Source organism: Hylaeus volcanicus, chromosome 6 (genome assembly GCF_026283585.1).
Source record: "Hylaeus volcanicus isolate JK05 chromosome 6, UHH_iyHylVolc1.0_haploid, whole genome shotgun sequence".
Classification (NCBI taxonomy): Eukaryota; Metazoa; Arthropoda; class Insecta; order Hymenoptera; family Colletidae; genus Hylaeus; species Hylaeus volcanicus.
Window position 1 is genome coordinate 5,870,073 of NC_071981.1, and position 18,366 is coordinate 5,888,438.

At 37.2% G+C, this 18,366-nt stretch overlaps 1 protein-coding gene across 4 annotated transcripts in view; it reads left to right on the top strand.

Moving 5' to 3' along the window:
- The first annotated feature begins 2,391 nt into the window (after positions 1–2,391).
- The window catches only part of LOC128878470 (UNC93-like protein), a 31,674-nt gene continuing 15,699 nt past the window's right edge, over positions 2,392–18,366 (top strand). For 2 of the 4 annotated variants that reach the window (XR_008457410.1, XM_054126701.1), the window contains exons 1-2: positions 2,392–2,534; positions 15,631–16,291. Coding sequence is in view for 3 of the 4 variants with exons in the window: in XM_054126701.1 (XP_053982676.1) it covers positions 16,026–16,291 (266 nt within the window). In the remaining variant the exon portion in view is untranslated. The other 2 variants (XM_054126702.1, XM_054126703.1) reach the window with 2 other exon arrangements.

An 18,366-nucleotide genomic window follows, 5' to 3' on the forward strand; every position in this document is an offset into this window, starting at 1 on the left:
AGTATGAGAAAAATGCTTGGAATTGCTTGGTCTACATGAGCCTAACTATCCTGAAACGATACTGTCGTCGATTGTTCTGTCAAATGAAAATTTATGAACCTGTGAACCTCGACTATTCGACTAATAGTCTCGATAAGATTTAGTTGCTATTGAATTAAAATATTTAAAAGTTGCCCTTGATTTAATGCGTCGTGTAGTAAAATGAGAATGTTTCGAATTGTTTGATCTAAACGAGCCTATTTATGCTAAAATGATACTGTCTTGGATTGTTCTGTCAAATCAAAATTTATGAACTTGTGAACCTTGACTATTCGATTAATAGTCTCGACAGGATGTAGTCACTATAGAATTAAAATATTTCGAACCATATATACTCGATCTAATGCGTCGTGTAATCAAATGAAAATGCTTCGAATTGCTTGATCTAAACGAGCCTAATGATAAAATGACACTCTCGTCAATTTTTCCTTGAAATGAAAATTGATAAGCCCTTGAAATCTCGATTATTGACCTCGTAAATTTCGTACTCGTTAATTCACATACCATGGGGAAAGTTATCCGTCGAGAGAACATTAATTGTTTAATTTATACTTGAACTTTGAATGCAAATAGGGATTGAAATAGGGATTGAATTTCATTTTCCGTAATAATCTGGAATATACACTCAGTCTAATAAGTATTCGTACAGAAACTAATTCAAAATAAAACTTCATGTATCTATTTTATTAATAAATTTTAGGGGAAGAAATAATTAACCAACATTCCTACATATTTTTAGAGTAGAAGTTGCGTAAATTAAAGTTTTAAATTAACTTTTAATGTTAGCCTCTCATTTTCTTATTAATTTTATTTTAAATTGGTTGCTGTATGAATAATTATTACACTGACTGTATGCGCAATGAAATAATTGCGTTAAATCGGAATAGAATCAGTGTGAATCAGTGTAATTAAGAAACAGTGACTGTTCTCAGCGAGTCGAGGAATTAATTCTCACTCAACTATGCAAATATCTGTTTTATCAAGCGTTTTCAACCTTCGAAAAGATCTTCAAAACAAATACATCGAATATTTTATATATTTGTCAATAATCAGAAATATAGAAACTGTTCAGCCGATGTTATTATAATTGTCTTTACAGACCAAAGGTTAAAAGTCCTAGAAACTCGATGACTATAACCACCGATGTCCAGGGACCACTGAACCGAGACAATAAACTGAGTCGAACCATGATGGAAATAACTACCCTGGCCTTCGTTATTGGATTCAGCAACACTGGTTCCTCCAATAACGATTCATCCAGGCAGCTAACGAAAGAATGATGAAACTCCAATATTTAGTATGACAGACTTTTTCTACTCGCAGAGGTGGCTCTTTGTTTCCCCCCAGAAACAAGCTTCCAAGGGTACTCACGGCGGGAACCACGAAGAGATGTACTACTTACTTGGCTGTGACTTCTTCAAGACTTATCTGCAATGGTGGAACGTAGTCACATATTGTACGCCTGTAGAATCATAGCCACTCCTGGCATTAGTAAAAGGAATGTTAAAAGAATGCAAAAGGAGGAATTATTAAATGTATTATATTATTAAAAATAGTAAAATGTGGTTAATTTTGAGGGAGCTCCAAAATGTAAATTAGCCATGACTGCTATTAATAAAAGGAATGTTAAAAGAACGCAAAAGGAAATGCACAAGGAGGAATTATTAAATATATTATATTATTAAAAATAGTAAAATGTGGTTAATTTTGAGGGAGCTCCAAAATGTAAATTAGCCATGACTGCTATTAATAAAAGGAATATTAAAAGAACGCAAATGGAGGAATTATTACATACATTATATTATTAAAAAATCATGAAAAGTAATGGTTGGAAAATATGAGAAAAATGTGATATACAGAGGATCATCCCAAACTCATTTATCTCTCTTAAAACAATTCAACTTCATCCCTTGCGCTATAAAATAACTTACTCTCAATTAAAACACATACTCAAATCATGAAAAATAATTGTTAAAAAAAAAAGGGCCTTCGCCGAAATAATTTCGGCCCATTTTTCTATGTAAATACTCCACTATGGGCCAACTCATTGAAATCCTATCGCGGTTGAAACCTATTTCTATTAAAATAAAATGATTGAATTCGAAGGTGCTTCGAATTCCCATTCCGATCAATTTCATCCACCCCCAAATAAAATCGCGTGGAAACCACGGATATCGATGATCGATACCGAGATGTAACGATCGCGAGCGTGCGCCACGAATGCAGATAGCCGTTCTCGGTCCGATAAGAATCGAAATCCCTACTTCGTGTGACTGCATTCGACACGTTGTGCACTCACGGGAAGGAGTGAAAAGACGCTAGGTAGGGGGTGGGACACGATGGTTTGACCGTGTGATTTCGCGTTCGATCAGTGCCATTTCATTCGCTGAGCTCGTACAAACGACCGCGTTCATTGTGCACCCGGCCAAAAGATGGAAACCCGCGTTCGAGTTTCGGTGTAATCGACTGGCGACGAGAACGCCCTCATCGGGGAGGTGAGAGATCGAGATCAGACTAAAATTCAAACGCGCCCCTCTCTCTTCGAAGCTTTCTGGAGATGAAAGTCGCGTTGTGCTCGTTCAGTCGAGAGTGTTTCGGAAAATTGTACACCCGAGGATCGAGTCGATCCGGGATCTCTGCGAGCGATGTAACGGTGGTCAGTCTTGGAACTCTGAAATTAAGACACTTTTGATTCTATGAGCACTCTTTTCGTATTTACAATCTGTGTTAGTAATTTTGTTTGGTAATCAATATGGGATTTTTGTTTTCTCTGTAGAATTTTTTAAACGACTCGATATGTACTTGTACCCTTCGTGCTTTAGTAATGACCTACCCCTGTGTATTATTTATTTATTTTACTAATCGTAATTAATATTTTCTGTGTCAATATTTAACCTTCATTAATCACTTCATGCATTTAGATATACTTTCGTTTGTCTCAGATATATTATAATTAGACTGCGGATCTTTATGCATTTATAGAAAATTTGAATGCAAATGCAAATGATATGCAAGAATATAAAAAAGATTGAAAGTAAAGTTCATATTATAATATTTGCAGAATAAAATAAATTCCTATTTAGGTTCAACTTTGTAGGCACGTTTAAAAAGATTTTATTTTGCATAAAGATCCGCAGTCTAATTATAATATTCTAAAATTTAATTAAATAAACTAAAATTCCTTTCACTATATTAATGTACAGTCACTTCCATAAAGATTCGTACCATTTACACCTGTTGAAGAAGTTTGTTTAAATAACACGTTTTACCTTTCCGAACAAATAGTTTATTATAAATACCTGCATAAATAAACTTTACACTTGTATATCTTTATAACGAAAAATTTGTTTGGTATCGTCAAACCTATAATTTAATTTAGAAGGTACGAATACTTATGAGACTGACTGTATCCTCATTTGTTTCTATAGTCATTTTCACCAATCTATCTATGATCATTCCAATTACTCTTGAATGACTCTAAAACCAGTTCCCTTTAAAACAAGGAAAAGCTAATCCTCGTTTTTCCCTATTGCTTGACAAATATTTGAAAATAAAGTTAAACATTTTACAAAGCACATTCTTTTACACCACTAATCGTTATAGAATAGGAAACATAAATGGAAAGGCTGGGAATTCGTATGAATCATAAGAGCACTCCTTCAAACGCACCGAGTTATGCAAAATTTTCCGCAATTCTCTAATCGCATTAGAGCGAGACGATGTTGCAGAAATAGCGTGCCGTGCATGAATTACCATAATCATTTAACTATTATGGGGAGGAATCGTGTCACAATCGTACCGAAACACACCGTGTATTTATTTCATTTATTTATTAACTATTTAACTTTTTTATACGTCGTTAAATTACCTGACTATCGAGTTTTAATTAAATTCCAGCAACGTCACTCTTTGAGAAGATTAATGAACATAAAACAAACAGGCGAAATGTACCTCGAAAAACCTTTAAATCAACCTCCTTTGATCTCGTAACGATGCCAAATTTTATTCGGCGAAAACGACGAAATCGACCTGCCATTTCGAATTCGACTGTTCGCCCCTGACGCCTCTAAGCGGCATATTTTCTACCCGCGTTATTACCTTTTCCAGTTTCAGCGGAGCGATTCATTTGAATTTCATAAAAATGCGTTATATTCCCGCTACGCGCGTTTTTACTTTCCCGACTGTTGAACACGCCGAACCAGAAGCGTTGCTATTGGTCGAAATTTCGCTCCCTTTAGATTTTTAACAGATTCCAATATTTCCGGACGCGTCCAGTTCGAAATTACCCAAGAAAAATGTTTTTTGTAACCACTTTAGACCTGGCGACCATAGTTGAGGACACAAAATTTAAAAATTACCAACGGTAGTATTTAGAGCGAATGTCTTTATTGAATTACGCACCTTATTATAGTATAGATTAGTGGCTTGCCATGCTGCATCTACTGAAAGAATATGAAATACTTTCTCTGTTCCTGTTTCGTTTTTCTTGCGTGTGCCACGTGTGATCAAACTAATTCCTTTAACTTGCTCATATATTCTTTCATAGTTATACATTTCCTGTTTCTTATAGACATTGTAATTTCGTTTCTTTTTGATTAATATATACGATCTAATAAGAAGTGTCTGCGGAGTGACGATTCATTGTTTCGAGATCCAACCACATTTTCCTAACCTCAAAAGAATTAACTGTAAAAGTCCTTGTTTGTGAAGAAGGACCAGTTTTCCTCAAAAACTACACTATATTGGGAAACTATAGAAATTTTAGTCCAAGTTAACCCTACAAATTAAATTACACTAGTACGAGAAAAGAAAGTAATTTGAAAGGGTTAAACAAATTCAATACATATGACTGTGATGACGTTTGCTGTGTGGTTTGTACCCCAGGACAAAAGTTTTCGATTATACCCCGTGACCATTAAGTTACGTCCCATGCAGTACGATCTGTGCTCGCCAAGAGTGCCAATATTTCCCTTTGATTATTTCTCTTCGGTACGTTAATCAGGCCGAGGATTACAATCACACCGTGTACGCGCGTTCGCAGTGTCATCGAATTTATAAGTTTTAATTAGAATCACTTCCCGCGAATATCACGCGGCTTAATTAACAGCAAACGAAGATTTATACGCGCTTTACGAGTTGGCGTAGCGCTGGTCAGAGTTTCGCCGGATTAAAATGTTTCCTATCTCGGATCTGAAGCTTCGGTTGACATGACCCCTGTAACTTAATTGAACGACTTCCCTTTGGAGTTTCCCCGGTCGCTCTTACCGCGTCGCGGCGCTTATTACGACGTTCTAATTACTTTCTCGTTACGCGGCGTCTTCCAAACGGGGATATCGGCCGCGGCACGGAGTTAATTACGTTCACCTCGGCGACGTTTTACAGCACTTGATGACTTTGACTTAAAAGCTTCCCTGGGTGACGGTCATTGTTCGACTAAATCATCCACGTTAAAGCCTCGCGATTTTACGGAGGCGAAGAATTCGTGTGTAATGATGAATGAGTCGAAAAGTGCCTGGGCAAGGAACTTTTGAGATTTAGGTTTTTATTTGAACCTAATGGAAGTAATTAGGGTACCAGTGTCCAGAAGGGAAGGTGAATTTTGATAGAATTGTGGGAAGGTTGAGGACAAATTAAGGATATAGGACATGTTCGAAACACAAGAGAGATTCAAGACAAAAGACACAGGACACATTCAGGATAAAAGACACAGGACATCTTCAAGACAGGAGACACATCCAGGATACAAGACACGTTCAAGACACAAGAGAGATTTAAGATAAAAAACACAGAACATTTTCAAGAGAGAAAACACATTCAGGACACAGGACATGTTCCAGACACAAGAGAGGTTCAAGACAAAAGGAACAGGTCAAATTCAGGACACAGGACACATTCAGGATAAAAGATACAGGACACAAGACAGATTCAAGACAAGAAACACAGCACATTTTCAAGAGAGAAAACACATTCAGGACACAGGACACATTTAAGATAAAAGATACAGGACACAATACAGATTCAAGACAAGAGACACAGGACATTTTCAAGACAGAAGACACATTCAGGACACAGGACACGTTCAAGACACAAAAGAGATTCAAGGCAAAAGGCACAGATCAAAACCAGGATACAGGACACAGGACACATTAAAGACAAAAGACACAGGACATATTCAGGACACAGGATACATCTAGGACAAAAGACACAGTCAAGACAAAAGGCACAGGACACATTCAGAACACAGGATGCGTTCAACGCACTCAAGACAAAAGACATAGGTCAAATTCAGGACACAGGACATATTCAGGACAAAAGACACAGTCAAGACAAAAGGCACAGGACACAGGACACGGGACATATAATATGGGATAGAAATAAACACCGAGCGACACAGATTCCAATACTTAATGGTTATGACGTAACGAGAAAACCGCAACGACAATGGCGGCGTAACGACGTGGAGGAGTCCCGATCGAGGAATAATTAATTATATAACAAGATAATAGTGATTACAGTGGATCCTTCGTGCTGATCGCGTAGATAAAAAGGAAAATAATTGCACGACCCTGCAGCATTGAACTAGCGTTCATAAGATGTGAAGCAAAACGCCATAAAGACACACTCAAACATACATAAACGAACACATTCTCGTACATACCTACAGAATTTAAAAACAAAATGTAATGGTATACTTTTATAGATGTCATGATTTTCTGATCACTTCTCTTGAATTTCATGATATTTTAATGACCTGTCCCGAGGCGTAAATCGTCATGCATATTGAATTTAATTCAAAATGGATACCATCCCTTTAAATGGTAACCTAGTCATTAATATTGGAATTCCAAAATTCAAACAGATTAGATGATAAATAATTGCGAAACGTATGCCTCTCAATTTTCCAATTTGTCATGCCGACGAATCCCATTCTCCATCTCTCAAGGTCTCAGTTTATGATTAAAGGCATCTAACGAGTTTCCAGGTTAATGAATAAATGAGTGGTTGCGATTTCATGCAACGATAGTGGCGTTTAAGAGGGATTTAAAACACACTCGTGAACAAAAAGCAATCATTCAATTAACGAAGCTGGTAATGTTGAAGTGCCTTTGCAAAAACAAGTTCTCTTCAATGTTACAGTGTCATTCTCTCGTCGTTTTATTGCTCTTTCTCGGCAATTTTATTTTTTGAGAGCCGGGAACTTCAAAGCAAAATAATTTTCAAGTAATATCTTTACTTAATAGTATTTAGAAATCTGAGTAGTAATTATAGTCTTAAAAATAAAATCTGTTTCTTTAGGCACTTATTAAATAGTCTAGAAGCGAATGAAAAAAATGTGTAACATTTTACTCTTTTCTAAATTCAATTCTAATGTATATATTAGTAACCAAACTTTTATTACATTTTTTGAGATTCGAGAATTTCAAAGCATAATAATTTTCAAGTAATATCTTATATTACTCAATAATACTTAATAATACTTATATACTTAATAATATTCAGAAATCTGAATAATAATATAATTTTAGAAATAAAATCAATTCCTTTATTGTTCTGTTTTCTAAATTCAATTCGAATGCATATATTAGTATCTAAACTTTTGCTATGACAAAACATAGCCATTCGATATTCCACTTATTCATTATGTCATACTTAGAATTCTGTAATTAAAGATTCAGAATTTTACAAAACTAATATTTTAAAGTCTCTGAATATTACCTGTTGATTACAATACTTCCTTTCGCTACGGATTTCCAACAATTAAAAAAGTTAACATAAAATTCAAATACAAGCCACAATAAACGAAAGATGAAGCTACAAAATAAATGAAGCTGCAATAAAGCTACAAAAATAAATACAACCACAAATATCAAATCATACAAGCTCCAATCGTCACCAAACGAAATCTGAGCCTCATTCTCATTTCCTCAAGTACTATTCAATCGCCGAACCTATTGAATAAATATTACGTCACAGAATTACGTCGAAATCACCGCGAATGGAACTCGACACGTTCCCAAAGCTAAGCAAGTTTCCTCGATCCCCACCGCGAACAGGAGATTATCATTTTTCCTAGGATTACCTTATTTATTAACGCGTTCAACGCTCGAGCGCGCGCGCGATTCGCGGTAACCGATTGCGACACTCTAATCTCGGCGATCGAGTGCCCGTTAGGCGTTTTTCCCACTCGCCACGGAGGCGTGAGGAATTGGAAATGCATCGAGTTCGAACGGACCTCGTGAAGGGGGTAGGAATACCGATCGTCCAAGGACAAATTATACCAGGACAATCGCGTGTCGCGATCCTAATCGATCGACGTCGATCCGATAATGTATTACCAGTGGATGGAGGGAACTGACGTTATCCACGCCTAATCCTAAGCGTTCGTTTCCTCGTTACGAGAAAACCGCTTCGAAGGCCTGTCGTGTTTTATGTTTTTGTTTTTTTTTGTATTGTTTACGTTCACTTTCATATCTACTCAACATTGGTTACGATACTACTTTGTCACGGCAATCGCGGTATCGTTAAAATGTCATGCTTCGGCACTTATGGTTCGCTAATGAAAGAATTAGTCACGGCTAAGTAGGATAACTAGACTGCCGTATCGAAAAGTAAGGTCGCTGTTTGTCTTTGGGGGAGCGGCGACTAGTTTTTCTGTTCCAATTTATTAACATACTCGTTTTACGGTGAGTGCAATAAATTAAGAATTGTGGAAGTAGATTGGGAGGAGGATGAATTTATGGTTTGCATTTGGTATCGTTGCATGGACGAGTATGAGTGGAAGATTGGTTTGTTTTAATAGGTGCAGGAGATTGTGTAATTTTAGTTGTGAGGAGGGGAGAATGGAAAATAATGTTTGATTAATTAATCGACGACTTAGTTGTTTAGTCCACAAAAGGGTATTAGATTTTGTCCACTACTGTACAATTTATTTTATGTTTTAATAAGTGGACCAGATTGTGTAATTTTAATTGCAAGTAGGGGAGAATGGAAAATAATGTTTGATTAATTAATCTACGACTTACTTATTTAATCTACAAAAGGGAATTAGATTTTGTCGAATACTGTATCAAGTACAGTATATTTTATGTGAAATTATTTGAACCACAAAAAGAATAAAGTAAATTACTCGTTTTTTAAATGACACTTTAACATACTACTTTATTTAATGAATATCGAATATTATTCCGGAAAATTCGATCACTGTATTTAGTTTCCCATTCATTAAATATGTTTCTCAAACCAGAGGCAAGTCTCGTTTAATTGAACACTTAACCAGATAATCTCCCATTAATGCAACTTGAACATCAATTTGAATGCATAATTCAGAATTAAATTTTTATTGCATAAGTGTCGAACGGAACATGTTATTTTGTTTACTTTGCTTTCATTTAATTCATTTCATTTTCATTTAAATCTCTGCTAGACAATGGTGCATCAGTAGAATAGGATAACGGTCGCCGGACACATAAATCGCGCCGGGTATATAATCGACAGCGAGGCTCGTTTAGATTTCTAATCACTCGGAGACGTTCAGCTTCGCGAGGAAAATTCCTCGTGTTATACAATTTTTGTTGAATTTCGAATCTTTACTGTATGACCTTGGAATCAGTCTCGCATGAAACGCGCCGTTTGTGAGAATCGTTCGGATATCGGTAGAAACATAAATATTCAAGCGATCTGATGTTGCAACACCGAAACATACGCGTAGGTTCATTATGTGATATTTATTGTACGTATCCATTGAAGAACATTTCATATTTACAAATTTTAATAGTTATTGATATTGCACTTTTTTATGAATCACATTGTGATTCTTCTTAGTTTGATCTGTCCACACCTTAATGAATCAATACGTAATACAAACAATTAATCTTCCCAAAGCCATACTCTTAAGATATTAGCTTTATAATATCAATCCTTATCTTTATAAGATTATTTAGTTCATACTAGTGTGAAAAAGCTTAAATGTTGTAAAATAGTAAATCAAACTCATATGTGTCTTCTCTGGAATAATTTTTGCTAGAGTATTCTTTTGGAAAATATTCCAGAGTGTTTTTTCGAATCTCGAGATACACAAATAAAAGTAAAAATATTAGTTAAATACTGGATGCAAAATGATACTAACAATACAACACAACTTATGGCTCATATACTATAGAGCTCCCTCTTTATTTCAAATTCTGCCCCACAAAGAATTCCATAAAAATTTCGAATCTCCATTATAATTCCCCTTCGCGAATAATTATTTAATCTTTCGAATCAAACGAATTACAATGACCATACAAATCATTATACTTCCAATAAGGTATCACACTAGTATCCTTAAAAGAAAATTCCCATCTAATATTCAATTAAATCCAATTCCACCAGCTGCATTCTTCCTCTCAATTTCATACAATTATAAACAAACACGGTATTAGAAAATGCATCGTCGACAATGGTCAACATGATTCATAATTAATGGCCAGCTTCGACGGTGCAATCGAAGCTGACCGCGTTCGCATTTATCATTCATCAATTCGTCCATGCGTTACGGGCGAACCAATCGTCGCCCGGCCAACGTAAATTTTAACGAGCAATAATTTTCTCGGGTGTCCCATTACGTGCCACGGCGCACTCGACCTACAGGCAACTGATCTGTTTACGTTTTAACGACGGTACAAATGTTGCGTGCCCACGTAGATCCGCCCGAGCGACAGCGTACTCGAGGACCTTCGGCGTGAATGGCGCACGAGCAAATTTATCTTGGTCAATGACCAAGCTGGTTACATTCTACGGTAATCAGTGCTCGCGTGACAACCTCGTCAACACTCGTCACGTACCTCAAAGGTGTCGAATGTCTCGTGATTTTCATTGTGTTACTCGCATATTCAAATTAATCCTTGAATTGGAAATGTTATATAACCGTTTGACATTTCGGTTCCCAGATTATTGAGGTAATAATTCGTGTATAGATTCTATTATGAAATTTTAGGTAGGAATTAGTCTTTTAGTGAGTATTAAATCAATCAGACCTAAAACAGACCTAACCCAGATTATTGAGGTATGCATTTATTTATAGATTTTATTATGAAAATTTAATTAGGAACTAGAAATTAGGATTAGGATTAGGAATTAGGATGATATATCAATTTATATATAGATTCTATTATGAAATTTTAATTAGGAATTAGAGTTATAGTGAGCACTAAATCAAACAGACCTAAACCAGTTCTAACTCAGATTATTGAGATATCAATTCATGTATAGATTCTATTATGAAAATTTAATTAGGAATTAGTGAGCACTAAAGCACTCTTCTAGTGAGCACTAAAGCAATCACACCTAAAGCAGACCTAAACCAGATTATTGTGGTTGCAATTCATGTATAGATTATATTATGAAATTTTAATTAGGAATTAGACTTTTAGTGAGCACTAAACCAATGGAGACCTAATCCAGACCTAATCTAGATTATTGAGATATTAGGAATTATACTTTTAATGAGCACTCTTCAACTATATGCAGATGATAAAATACAAAGGGTGATCCTGCAATTATCGAAAAATTGTGGAAAAGTATAGAAATTATTATAATATTAGGTTCTCTGACCAAATACTTTTGTGAATCTTTATAATAAACTATATATATTATTATTATTAATTACTTAATTTAACTCGAAACTTTTCCTGAATGAACTTTATACATGTGCATAATTATAATGAAAAATTCATTTGGAGACATCAAGCCAGATTTATAGGACTTCCTGTATATCTATAACTCAATGATATTCTACATTATTATGTATGAAATCACCTGTCCAGTGATAAAGATGTAGCACAGTATCTGGAACATAGACCGATCTTATAGTCGAGTTAAAGTCAATTGGCTGTGCAATGTCGCTGGAAAGGGTTATCTCAATTGTACAATTTGACTGCTCCACCCCCCCCCCCCCCGCGCAAACCCGCAGGCGGACGTGCTATGTCTTCCAAGCACAGAGACAAGCTCCTAATTTGCATTTAGGTGAGTGTAACACTGGAAGACGCGTTCTACGTGAATAGAGGAAATGGTCTTCAGCGGTCAATTAAGTTTATACAGCTTTCAATAGGAACACGGCGTTTGTGACTGATCGTGACACGAGCATTTTTTAATTGCATGCGTAAATCATAGAATCGTGATTTGAAGAATTTTTGTGGCGTTGGCGACGTTTCCCAATGTTTGAACAAATATAATTAGTTTGTAAGAATCCAAAATGAATATTTAGTCATGTTTGTATACTAGTCAGTGTACTAGTCTATCAGTCTATTAGTCCATCACTTTATTGGTCTACCAATTTATTAGTCTATGAGTCTGTCAGTCTAGTAGTCAATTAGTCTATTACTTCATCAGTTTATTAGTCCATTAGTCTACCAATTTATTACACTATCAGTCCATTAGCTTATTAATCTATTAGTCCATCAATTTATTAATTTACCAATCTATTATTCTACCAATCTGTCACTTTAGTAGTCTGATAGTCTATTACTTCATCAGTTTATTAGTCCATAAATCCATTCGTCTACTAATCTATTATTGTATCAATCTATTAGTCTATTAATCTATTAGTCGACCAGTTTATTAATCTATCAATCTTATATTCTATCAGTCTGTTAATTTAGTACTGCAACAATACCAGAAAATCGCGATCGAAATTTCTCGACCATCGGTAGGCGCGCGGGGTCGGGCGAGCGGGGAACGTTCGCGAACGCTCGCGAACGCGCCCGCATAGTAACGCGGCTTGTTGATTGACTGCGGTCTATTAGCAACGATCGGGTATAAGAATCGCTCTCGCGGTAGCAGACGCGGCATTCTTTGCTGCACTCATAGGAGAGAACGAGGTAATTACCACGGTCGCCTAATGAGTAAGGAGAGTACGAAGCCTAGCTTTCGGACGCCTTTAGCAGCTCAGGAGAGAACGGCTGGAATTACCGCCGGTCGCCTCATTAACGGGAGAGTACGGGGACTCTTCCTGGCCGCCCTGGGACGGAGAGAACGGCAGGATCTACCGCCGGTCGCCTTCCAGGGAGAGGACAGTGGAGTCACCCGGACGCCCGAGAGTGCTCAGGGAGCGTTTCTGCCCTTCCCCTCTGAGATGGAGAGAACGGTCGGATTTACCACCGGTCGCCTCTCGGAGGAAGGAGGGTGAGGATCGTTTTCTGATTATTCGAGAATCAGGAGAGAACGGCTGGATTTATCGCCGGTCGCCTGTAAAAGAGGAGAGTACGGAAGCTCTTGCCTGGCCGCCCTGGAACGGAAAGAACGGCTGGATTTACCGCCGGTCGCCTTCCAGGGAATGGACGGTAGAGTCACCCGGACGCCTCGACGCGAGATACTTTTCTGTTATTGTAAATTTCTGTTATTGTAAAATTGAGCCGAAAGCTTTGTTTTCCGAACAAACCTGTATTTCCCATTCCTCTCCCAGGAAAGCAATATGTACAATTGGTTAATAAATAAACCATTTCCTTTTTCCCTTAGAACCTGTCTCCACATTCCTTTCCTGCGAACCTACATCCCTTACAGTACCCTATTAGTCCATCAGTCTATTATTCCACCAATCTTTCAGTCTAAAAGTCTAGTAGTCTAGTATTCAATCAGTTTATTAGTCTATTGTGACGTGGGAATCTCGTCCCACGTCACAGTTTTAAAAAATTTTAATTTTTGTGCTATTGAAAAAATATCGAAATTCAATGGGTAAATTAATTTTAACAATAATATATATGATATTTTACTTGCCTATCGACAAGGTCAGGTCTTTGTCACTACAGTCCCGTACGGGCCCTGACTCGTGTGTGAATTTCTAAATCTAATCTGGATAAAATTCTAGGATTCGAGCGGATTTAAGAAATTAAATTGTGAATACAGTTTTCTATTGTAGTAGGGGTACCGTATTTAATGAATACAAGCTTTTACAGTTTAGTAGAAATGCGATATAATTGAAAATAATGTAAAAATTTATTATAATAAATTTATCTTGCGAACTATACCAAGATACAAAATATTTACTCATCTAATTAGATACGGCCTTTCATTCTTTCGTTCTCAGTTTATAAGAATATACACGCACATATATAAAATTGTCGGAATAATCATGTGATGGATGAAAATCAATTTAGTACCACCCGAGAACATCAATGAAGGGTTACCCGAAAATGAAATATCATTTTTGACATTCCGAGTAGTTACAATCGGTTGGAAAATACATATAATAATACTGTGTTGAAACAAAACACTCACCACTTAAGATTTACTATGTGAATTATCGCTGAATTGGAACGAACGGCGTCGGTCGTCGGATGTCCTGGACAGGGGAGAAGCACACACACACACGCACGCACGCACGCACGCACGCACGCGCGCGCGCGCGCGTGGAAGATTATTGATTTATATAATAAACGGATAATAAATACTTGCAAAAACAATTGATTTCAAATTAAAATATTTTAAATAAAATTGAGTAATTAAGAAAAATTCAAGAAATGAAGTCAGGTTGTTTAAGGAGGAATTGAGTCTTTGCCTACCACTCACTTTTCACAGTGAATTTAACCGGTAAAACAACTATGCTCTAACTAATTCGCTCGGACTGGCACGCACTCGACGCGACAAACGATGAAGAGTGTTATTGACTTCGCTATTCCGAGCGCAATTTGGTTCGAGGTTTACAAAAATGCTTGCGCAGCACTTTCGGAGGTGCCGAATCAGAGTGCAGCCCTAACGACAGTGAATTCTAATTGGTTAGACTCCTAGGCTGACTAAGGCTGTATATACAATCCAATTCAAGAGTTTTAATTTCGCGGGTACCATGCGGTCGGTCAGCGAAAGAGAAAGAAGATCAAAGCGCTGCGCTAGGTTTCGCGACGCCCTGTACTGTGGCGTGAGGTGTTACGCGAACTGCTTATATCAAAAACGTGGTTTCTGGCGGTTCGCGACGAAAGTTCGGCGTGCAATTTAAAACGATCTGACGTGAAGAGGATTCTTATCTATTTTGATAATGCTTGTGTGTTCTTCCTTTCCCACGGCGCGTGAACATTCATATTGCTTAATAATAATTGACATATAACAGCAACGCATCATACTATTATTTTTACATAACTAAACATACCAAACATATTATATTTTACAAGATTTACCCGCGGCGCGGCGTTGCCAGCAGGGTGAAAGTGGCGTGACGACGTTGATTTCAAGGAGGGAATGTGTATTCTTTCCCATAACGAATTTAGCAAACTACCGTCAAAGGCTAGGTTTGTGTTCGATTAGAACGAATTCGGGATGGTAAACCATCTCGAACACATTCCTGCCGATGAAATAAAAAAAAATTAAAATTAAAATTGTCGGCACGTAACACTACCAATCTCTTATTCTACCAATCTGTCAGTCTAGTAGTCTAATAGTCTATTACTTCATCAGTTTATTAGTCCATCAATCCATTAGTCTACAAATCTACATATTATTCTATTAATCTATTAGTCCATCAGTTTATTAGTCTACCAATCTATTATTCTATCATTTTATTATTATATGAATCTACCAGTCTATTAGTCCACCTGTTAACGCAGTCGCGAACATTTGTTACAGAGCATTTAGCCGCAGAACTAATTCAAGCTCGACCGAAGCAGGTATGACGAAACCATCGCATTCGTCCCCAGCATCCAAAGCACCACTCGTCAACTAGTCTCTAGGAAGAGAAACTCGGAAGCTATTGATAAGCGGAACACTCGTCCTACGCGGTTGGTATCGCGGTAATATTTCAATCTACCCATCAACATATTTCATCATGCGCCAGGAGACCCTCCTCTCTTCACCCGTCGCGTGAATTCTTCGTTTGAGAGTCTGGTTCTCATGTAACGACCGACAGCTTCGATACGCAAAACCGCCACGTGATCGCCGAACGTGATCTCCCATTCCGCATCTGGGATTCGACGAGATTTTAATTCCTTTCGAGACTTTCACCTCCGTCGAACGGACAGATCATGGCGATGGATAAGACGAACGCCACGGGACAGTTCGCAGAAGTGCCGATCGAGAGGATCGAATACAAGCCCTCCGAACGATGGAGAATCTGGAGGAATATTTTAGTGATCGGTGCCGCATTTATGGTGAATTTCACGGCGTTCATGGGGGCCACCAACCTCCAGAGCTCCATCAACGCGGACCAATCTTTAGGCACCTTCACGCTTGCGTCTATTTACGGGAGTCTGATATTTAGCAATATCTTTCTACCGACCTTGATTATCAGGTAAGTGATAGTCTATTACTTCATTAGTTTATTAGTTCATAAATCAATTAGTCTATCATTCTATTATTTTATCAGTCTATTAGTCTATTAATCTATTAGTCCATCAATTTATGAGTCTACCAATCTATTATTCTATCAGTCTGTTAGTCTAGTAGTCAATTAGTCTATTACTTCATCAGTTTATTAGTCCATAAATCCATTCGTCTACTAATCTATTATTCTATCAATCTATTAGTCTATCAGTTTATTAGTCTATCAATCTTATATTCTGTCAGTCTGTCGGTCTACAAATCTAGGAGTCTAGTAGTTCTCTTCTCCGAATTAATGACCATCTCACGCGTCTGTGATTAAGTTGTGCGTTAATTGAATCGTTCATTGTACTAATAAAACAAAGAGTTGAGAAATGCTAGGATATACAAAATGATATGAATATACCAAATGCTTTGATACTCGAATGTAAGGTTTTTCAAAAGCTCCATAAAAAGTGAGAAATGCGATGAAATATAAAATGTTATGAATATACCAAGTGCTTGGTATATTCATAACATTTTATATTTCATCGCATTTCTCACTTTTTAGTGCTTCGACACTCAAATTTAAGATTTTTCAAAAGTTCCACGAAACAAAAAGTTGAGAAATGCGATTGAAATATAAGGTGTGAATATACCAAGTGCTTTGACATTTAAATTTAAGATTTTTCAAAAACTGGAGTTAATCGATTTGTGTAGTGAACGACCCAATTAAAAATGCTGTGGAAGTTTGTTTACGTTGGTTTTGGGAGTGCTAAGAAAAGATGAGAAATGCGATGAAATATAAAATGTTATGAATATACCAAGTGCTTTGATACTTGAATTTAAGATTTTTCAAAAGCTTCATAAAACAAAAAATTGAGAAATGCTATGATATACAAAATGATGTGACTATACCAAATGCTTTGACACTCAAATTTAAGATTTTTCAAAAGCTCCATAGAACAAAAAGTTGAGCGCCCGCAGTAGTATAGCCCGCAGTAGTATACGAGCACGGCTGACGAGGCGTGGCCTATACTACTGCGAGCGTTCCACCAGCACACTCGCGCTCTGATTGGTCCGTCTTTTCTGTTAATATCTCCTCAACGAAGCCTCTGACAACATTTTCGCCAAGGAAAAAGTTGTTTCAAACAACTTCCTGAACCCTTTCAAGCTCCTCCAACATTTTTAGGACACCCTGTATACTAAATTTTGAAGAATCATTTAACCGATCTCCATTAAATTTATCGTTAACACGAATATAAATTATTTCAATCAAATATCCTCTGTACCATTCGCATTTTATTTTATAAAAATCCTAAAACTCTTCGTTTCATCAACTTCACTGAAATATCAATAATGAATGCCAATATTCAAACCTGTACCAACCTACACCAACCCCAGCACAACGTTGAAATAACAATCGGTCACGAGTGGCTCAAAAGAAAATTTCAAACCGCACAGAAATTATTCTATACACGTGTTAGTCTCATCTTAGAAATTAAAATTCCCCATAATGACACAGTACTGCGACATTAAGGGAGGATGGTGTGTGAAATTTGATCCGGCTCACGCATTGGCGCCCTCGGTAAGAAGTAGCGACACGTGTTACTGACATCTTCCTGTTCCCGACTCCATTGATACATTACACGAGCCAATTCCTGTACATTTGTTCCCTCTTTCGGAGTACTTTGTCAGAATTATTGCACGACAAGCTGCCATCAACGCGGTAGTTCGGCCAGTTTATTGCGAAAATACCGCTGGAAGCGCCTTAATCTAACAATGTAACCCAGCGAACCGGAAGTGCGCGATAATATAAAAGAGAACGTACTTCCGAATGGCCGGTGAAGGTCTACCTGGTGCAAGCAGAACAATAAACTCGTGCGAATGAAAGACGTTCCGAAACGGCGTTGTTCGTCGAGCTTTTTCTCCCCCCCCCCCCCCCACCCCGGAGGGAAAACTATAATTTTATCTTAACGCGGTTGTGGATTGTAACGTATGCATCATGCCGCAATGGTTACGCCGTATTTAAAAACGCGGGCGCAAATCGTAAAAAGCAACTTTTTC